General features: G+C 34.1%; 1 protein-coding gene across 1 annotated transcript in view; it reads right to left on the reverse strand.

Annotated features, from left to right (window-relative positions):
• LOC106475150 (BTB/POZ domain-containing protein 7-like) overlaps positions 1–6,788 on the reverse strand; it is a 23,414-nt gene extending 16,626 nt beyond the window's left edge. Inside the window, exons 1-3 of the mRNA XM_013935847.2 lie at positions 4,697–6,788; positions 2,498–2,706; positions 178–253 (exon numbers count right to left, since the gene is read on the reverse strand). Coding sequence (XP_013791301.2) covers positions 178–253; positions 2,498–2,706; positions 4,697–5,909 — 1,498 coding nt within the window. The 5' untranslated portion in view covers positions 5,910–6,788. The remainder of the gene's footprint in view (positions 1–177; positions 254–2,497; positions 2,707–4,696) is intronic.
• Between the last annotated feature and the right edge of the window lie 940 nt (positions 6,789–7,728).

Genomic DNA, 7,728 nt, shown 5'->3' on the forward strand with positions numbered 1-7,728 from the left:
AATCTTGCCTTCACTGTTTAATGGAAGCAACTGATATATAAATAAAAAAAAATAAAATAAACAATAACAAACTTTGATGTAACAATAACCAGACTATAAACTGTAAAAACATACGCTGTTAGAGAAGTGTTTCTTTGGTAGTTTTTTTTTAGTAATGCATAAAGTAAGAGTAAATACCTCTATCTCCACTTTGCTTACACAGCTGAGCTTCGCCCCATCGAAGTACTGCTTGTAAAACCTCCAGCTCACTTGCCTGGGAAGAATACATACAGAGTAAATTACTGTATGAATGTTCTGTGTGAAGTGATGGTTACAGAAATTCACCCAAAATACTGAAATAGAAACTGTTGCTCACCTAGAAACATACTATACAGTCAAACATGCTAAAAGCTGGATAACATGAAAGTAAAAGTTATTTATAAAATGATACTAGTGATAAATATGAAGTGTATTAACCACTTATGATCATAGATAACTGTGGCTTTTACTAGAAGGTTATAAACGTATACCAAAGAGAAGACACTGCTTAGAAATGTTGTAAAAGTAAAGCGTGAATAAACCAGAAGTATCAAAGACTACTTGAAAAAAAGAAAGGAGTGATAAAATTGATCAAATAACCAGTAACAATTCTGGATGGAGAAATTATACTTCTGTATATATATAACTGATACCTATCGATGTAGGATGAACAAGCTAAATCTGAAGAACAAAAAATGAAGTTCAAATAAAGAGAAGGAACTGTATTTGATTGGAAAAAATAATAATACAGTGTCAAGTTTTGATTCAAAATTAAACCATGTGTCAGCTCGAAAATAAACAGATGAAAACTAATAACTGAATCTGTCAAGAATGAAGACATCAACTCATTAAGAGATGACATACATGGAAAGTAACCGAGCACTCCTGCAACTAGAGAAGAAATTCCAGCTGATTAGGCAAAGAAGAATCTAACCTTCACATAACAGTTGTATGTCTGTTCACAAAAAGAAAATCTATCACTCAATCGAGCCACCCCAACCTGAAGACAAAGATGAATGTTGATATTATTTCCCCTTCTTCACAAAACAGCCAAATCCTTTTTTCAGTCAACAGTGTTACTATAAAACTAAGAGAAATAAACAAAGGATGACTTGAAAATATACATCTTGTCTTATATACAAATATAAGACAAACAAAAGATCATTAAATGATTTGTCAAATTTAATTCATAACAGAAATGCCGACACATTTAATAGTAAAACACAATACCACCTATTAATATCTACTCACATTTCTACAATTTCACCAACAGTTAACTTACTGAAGGTCATTAACTGTATGCAACATCTCATTTTAACCAATTCAGCACTAAGCTGACAATTCAAGTGAAACTCTACTTGGACAGATAAGACTCCTCAGTTCACTTCAACAACAGCACAGACCAGACTACACCTCAACACCAGAAATATACTTGGACAGGTCAGTGACAAGAATGCCACTTGCACCATCTGTTGATTAATAAATATTCCCTTCCTAGATTTACTATGTGCAATTAGCTAATTACAATACAATATTTAAAAATCTTGAAACAAGGTTTGCATCATTCTATAATAGTTGTAATAGGTAATGAATTTATAGATAGATTTTAATTCACATATACTGCAACAAAGCATTTCTGATTTCTTAAACAAGAGTAGTTCAAAACAAGCCAACAAAAGATCTTTAAATAGTGGATCTAAATGTACAGAAGCTGTGGTCAACAGACAATCATCATATACAAGGTGAATGGTTCAGATCTTTAAATAGTAGATCTAAATGTACAGAAGCTGTGGTCAACAGACAATCATAATATACAAGGTGAATGGTTCAGATCTTTAAATAGTGGATCTAAATGTACAGAAGCTGTGGTCAACAGACAATCATAATATACAAGGTGAATGGTTCAGATCTTTAAATAGTGGATCTAAATGTACAGAAGCTGTGGTCAACAGACAATCATCATATACAAGGTGAATGGCTCAGTTCTTTAAATAGTGGATCTAAATGTACAGAAGCTGTGGTCAAGAGACAATCATAATATACAAGGTGAATGGTTCAGATCTTTAAATAGTGGATCTAAATGTACAGAAGCTGTGGTCAACAGACAATCATCATATACAAGGTGAATGGCTCAGTTCTTTAAATAGTAGATCTAAATGTACAGAAGCTGTGGTCAAGAGACAATCATCATATACAAGGTGAATGGTTCAGAATTTATCATGCACAAAAGAATGCATCTTTAAACAAGACTCAAATTAAAGCTAGCAATTGGAATATTTTTACCCCAAGAAATCATTCCAGGGCTGATTGAAGTTGCGAATCAGTAGCCAATTTCAATACTGACACATTAGCTAGCTAATATCTAGACTCATAAAACTCAGATCAGACAGATCAAACAATATTCAACAGACATGTAAAACTGAAATGTAAACTGTGCACATAAACCACATAACTAACAAAAATCAAAAAATAAAATCACCTGTAGAAAATCTGATGTAATAGCTTTTTTAAGGTGATGTTTCTCTAGATGAACAAACATTCCAGATGCTACCAGCGTTGAAAATTCTTCTCGCAGATAATTCATGGCTTGACGGTGAACCCACTGGGAACCGTGTGGCTGTTCACTCCACTGTAGGATCTGGCTAAGGTTCTCCTGGCTTAAGTTTTCTATTAAAAGATCTTCACATCCTGCATGCACAAAAAGAATATGTTAAACATACCTTAAGTTATTCTTAAGTCAATTTGTTCTCATCTGTATTATTATTTCTGCCAAGTTACCTGATCATTTGTAAGGACACTGTCTATATTTTTGTATTTTCATTTCATATGGATATATTTTTTAAATTGCTACAAATGATCCAACATGAAACACAAATAGTCAAACCAGTTCACAGGACACAGTGATCGACCCTATCACACTCTCTGTCCATCATATACACAATCCTAGAGCCCGCTTCATGTATCAACCACTTTTACACTATTTGGTGTATGTTAATTAAGAAAACATGGCAGACCTTACCATAAATGAAATCATGCATGCCCTGTAAGTTTAGACATTTGTCACTCAAATATATTTTTGTTTATTTTCAAATAGCGATGAAATAGTTATATATTAGTGTATGAAGTAAAACAATATACATTGATTGATAATTTATAGATCTTTGGGAATGCTGCTGTAAAGCGTTACATACACTTATGTATCTATGCTGTTATAAACAGCAACATGGCGGCTGCCATAGTGCTGAAATCTTAGATAGAACAGGCCTATGTAAATCAGATTTCATTCATTGTAAATTGTTATTGCAATAAAATAATAAATTGTTCAAAATATAATCTTGTTTCTATAAAAGTTTGGGATGAGCTGCTATAGAATAATAAGAAATGTCAGTGTAATACAGAAAGACATTACTGTATCAAATCATACAGCCTGTGGAACAGATAATTTCCTGAAAAGTGAAGGGGTCCATTTAAGTTTATACCTCTTCCAACAGTATGTGTACAAGGACAACACCGAAGGGACAAATGGTCCCGTGCCATCAGTGGGTTAAATTACATTATATCAATGCTTAACACGGCCCAATGTTATGAAAACTTGCATCAAATTTTTGCCTGAGATTTACAGTACAACTAGCACCCATGATTTACAGTACAACTAGCACCCATGATTTACAGTACAACTAGCACCCATGATTTACAGTACAACTAGCACCCATGATTTACAGTACAACTAGCACCCATGATTTACAGTACAACTAGCACCCATGATTTACAGTACAACTAGCACCCATGATTTACAGTACAACTAGCACCCATGATTTATGTGCCGATAAACTTACAGCTGCCTGACATCTCAAATCTCATTCTACCTAATTTACTCAATTCTACCGAAAGCTTAAAAAATGTAACTGTAAGAGCATTATTTATGTGGAGTACTACTTATAATGGTGTACTTGTTTTAATCATTTACTACATTTCAAGAAATAAACAAAATTAAACACCTAAAAATATTTAGACAGTCTTAAGTTATATACGTTGTCCAAGACAAGTTGGATATGGCATTTCAAGAGCTATAACCAGGGCTAGGTGATTAACCAATAACCCATGAGCATCTATTACGCCAATCACTGCTACGTAAAACAATCGATCAATCAAAATTAGCATTTCTGATAATTATTTCAACTATCCAAGTAATTGAAATATTATTATGTTTCCTCATTACTTTTTTTGATTAATTCAAGTTTATTTACCATTGGTTGTCACAACTCACAAAAATAACCAACTAATTGAAATTGGTATTCCTGATTATTAATAATTTCGATTATTCCAGCTATCCAGCTCTCATGCGAGAATAATCAATTAGTTTAATGTAATATATTGGTCGGCCTAATAATTAATCAATTAGCAAATTACACTAATCACCCAGTTCTAGCTGTAACATCCAATTTCCAAGTCAAAGGCAAACAGTTATACAATTTAATAAAAATGACCTGACCCTAACACTGCCCACTAGTGACCTGTAAATTTGTATTTGGACCCAAGGCTAAGAAATTACATTCTACAGATAACTAAACTCTTATTTCATGGCAAAGAAAACTGATTTGCTAGTATTGAAATGAATTATGAAGTTTCACTTACTGAAATTATATACATAGTATTCTTATCGATGAAAGTTTCTTACCATATACAAGAGAATCCATTTCTAGTAGCTGGGCAACTTCATACAGTTCCACCAACTGATTAACGAGTGAATGTTGATAACTGTGGGTTAAAGAAGTACTGCTTCCTTCCGAAGATGCTGCACTGTTATATTTTTCTGTTTCAGTGAGCAAGGAAAGTAAATCAAAGGTATCACAATAAAGAGCAAAAAGTAAAATTTTTGCATATCGTCTGGGTACAATGCCATCATCTAAAACTATCTGCATGATCGCTGGCTCCTTCATTTCAGTGGACCTCTTCTGGTATCGTTGTATTACATTTCGAAAGAAGGGTGATCTTGCTGACAAAACTACCTTATGGCACGGTATTTCATCCTCTAGCTCGTGCACTTGAACACCAGGTGAAAGACCTACTTTAGAAGTTAAACTACATGATGCTATGATACTGTTTTCTCTTTTAAACGAGGTTCCAGACGAATGACGGAACACAAGACAAGCATCAGTAAATAGTCTACTGGACATTAGGTACTTCATATCTTCTTTGAGAGGATTAGGAATTCCGAACTGCTCACTCAGTTGTATTAGTGTATCGACATAGCCTTCATATTTTTCATTAACAGACAGCTCTCCCGTATAGAGATACCTCAGTAGTTCATTAAACATACCAAAGCTAACACCAGGAATGTCAATTTCAATGGCTACCTGACTTCCACACGACAGTGGATCGCACAGCATTTCTCGAAAGAAAGGACATCTTATACACAAGATTGCTCTGTGAGCTGGAAAACATCTCCCTTTGTATATTAATTCAATATCAGAGGAGAACTTACTTTCATAAATGAGGCCCAAGTCTTGCTGACAACTTCTAGCGGATGGACGAGCTAAATCTGCTTGTAGTGCGAGTTCCCTCAATGCAATTTGTGCTTCATAGTGTTCTACAAGCAAAGCAATATCCCTTAGGCTCCATTCTTCTAAAAATTCACGAAAAACCTGACTGTGATCAAATAATTTACTTGTTCTGCATTTTCTAATAAACCTCTTTCTTAAAGTAGACAACACAAGTGGTGCTGCCTTACGTTTCTTTTCCTTTCCTATTCCAAGTTGAACACCCAAATTTTGAGTCAGGTCTGAAGAGAGATTACTGGATCCTGGAACAACAGCACTTGACTCACTAGATGTTTGAATGGATGACATGGAATCAGAAGAATGATATCCAGTAGATGACATTGCCCCCATTTCAATTTTTAAGAGAGGTAAAACACACTCTACTTTTCATGTGATTCAATGGTTTCTTCTTCTGAAGTCTAAGGCCTTGCAAGTCCTTGTATAATTAATTCAAATGATACCACAAACAGAAAACGTAATTACTATAAATATAATGTGGCATGACCCTATAATAACTTTAACAGTAATAAGAACACTGAAGACAGTTGCTTAAGTCTTAAATTGTATACCATACGCTTTGTAAGCACATCCATGGCAATATGCTAACATCAATATCAGAACTGAAGTTGAGACTTCTCTCACTAGTTTAAATTGTACATAAACTTACTACTGTTATTAAGGAATAAATTAATATAGTTATATTACTGATTATTGTATCCTGGTTTTCAGTTCACAGCTTGGCTACCACTAGTTCCAGTACTACTACTATTTCTAACTTTTACCAAGTTATATTCTTAATCTTAAGTCTTAACAGTTAACCATACTTGAAATTTCAAAACCTTAAACATCCGTTAAACAATAACATAGAAAGACCAATCAGAAATCAGCTTATTACTGTGTATTACAGTTTGAATAGTAAATCAATGTTCAGGTAGTACTGGTATTGACTATTTACTATTAGTAATACTATCAGTATCAATAAAACTAAAAGTGTAAACTGTAACGAAGAATTGCCTCGTATGTCTTAAGTTTAGGCACCTTCCTATAAATCTCATTCTACGCTCCAGCAACTAGATCTTATTTGATCTAAATCTAAGTTAAACTTATAGGAATGATGTCGTAAGTTTTCTAAAGATACATTTTAAAGCACGCTAAACAGACTGCCAAATCTATAGCTGGATTTTCGTTATAAACTAGTTACCCTAACTTATCATTTTCTTGTAATTTAACAACACGACTACGAAACAAGTAGAGTGAGGGCGCTACAGAAAATCGTTTTCGTTATGTTTTTATAATATGATGGGGCCTCTGTAATATAAACTTAATTTAAAACTACAAAGCTACTCTAAGCCAATTCACAAGAAAAAGTCACAAAAAACGTTTGGATGCTCCTACCATAGATATTTCTTCGCACATGTCCTTCGATAAAACAGCAGTAAGTTTAAGGGCTTACAACGCTAAAATCAGTGGTTCGATTCCCTGCGGTGGACGCAGCAAATAATTCAAAGTGGCTTTGCTTTAAAAGAAACAAATAAATAGTGAGCCTTTGTACCCACACACACACACACACACAAATTACCTTTCGTAAATTTTGTTTCTGATAAAAGTGTCTTAATTTTGTTGAGTCCGCAGATTGCAAGTCGAATTTCCAAACCACCGGGCCATGCCAGGCCTCCTCTGGGGGTTATTTAGTAAATAACAAACAAAGTATATTGTTACATCTCCGTTTGTTAATTGATTTTCCGTAACTTCGTTCCGACGAAACTTTAGCGACACACGTCCTTACTTAATAAAACTGGTTTATTCTTTCAGAATATAACTTTGCCGATACACTTATTTTCAACAGTCGCTCTATAACAAACGTTTTAACAACGAACGTTAACTTCAACAATACTTTCTGACTGCAGTTCAGTTACACACTACCTACACACATTCCCCGTCACGTTGTGAGCGTCTTATATATATACCAGACTAACATATATCTAGTAAACGCTAGGGCATTCACGAAGGAACAGGATAGTTCTAGAAACGTGGCGTGACACTAGTCACGTGACCTCGCTGACGCAACACTGCCCCCTCTTTAGTATTGTTCGTCCCGAACAATAACCACATACAATAAACCAATAACTTAATTAAAATAGTAACAGAATTACAAACACAAAATTACAAA

This window comes from Limulus polyphemus, unplaced genomic scaffold, assembly GCF_000517525.1.
Source record: "Limulus polyphemus unplaced genomic scaffold, Limulus_polyphemus-2.1.2 Scaffold8151, whole genome shotgun sequence".
NCBI lineage: Eukaryota > Metazoa > Arthropoda > Merostomata > Xiphosura > Limulidae > Limulus > Limulus polyphemus.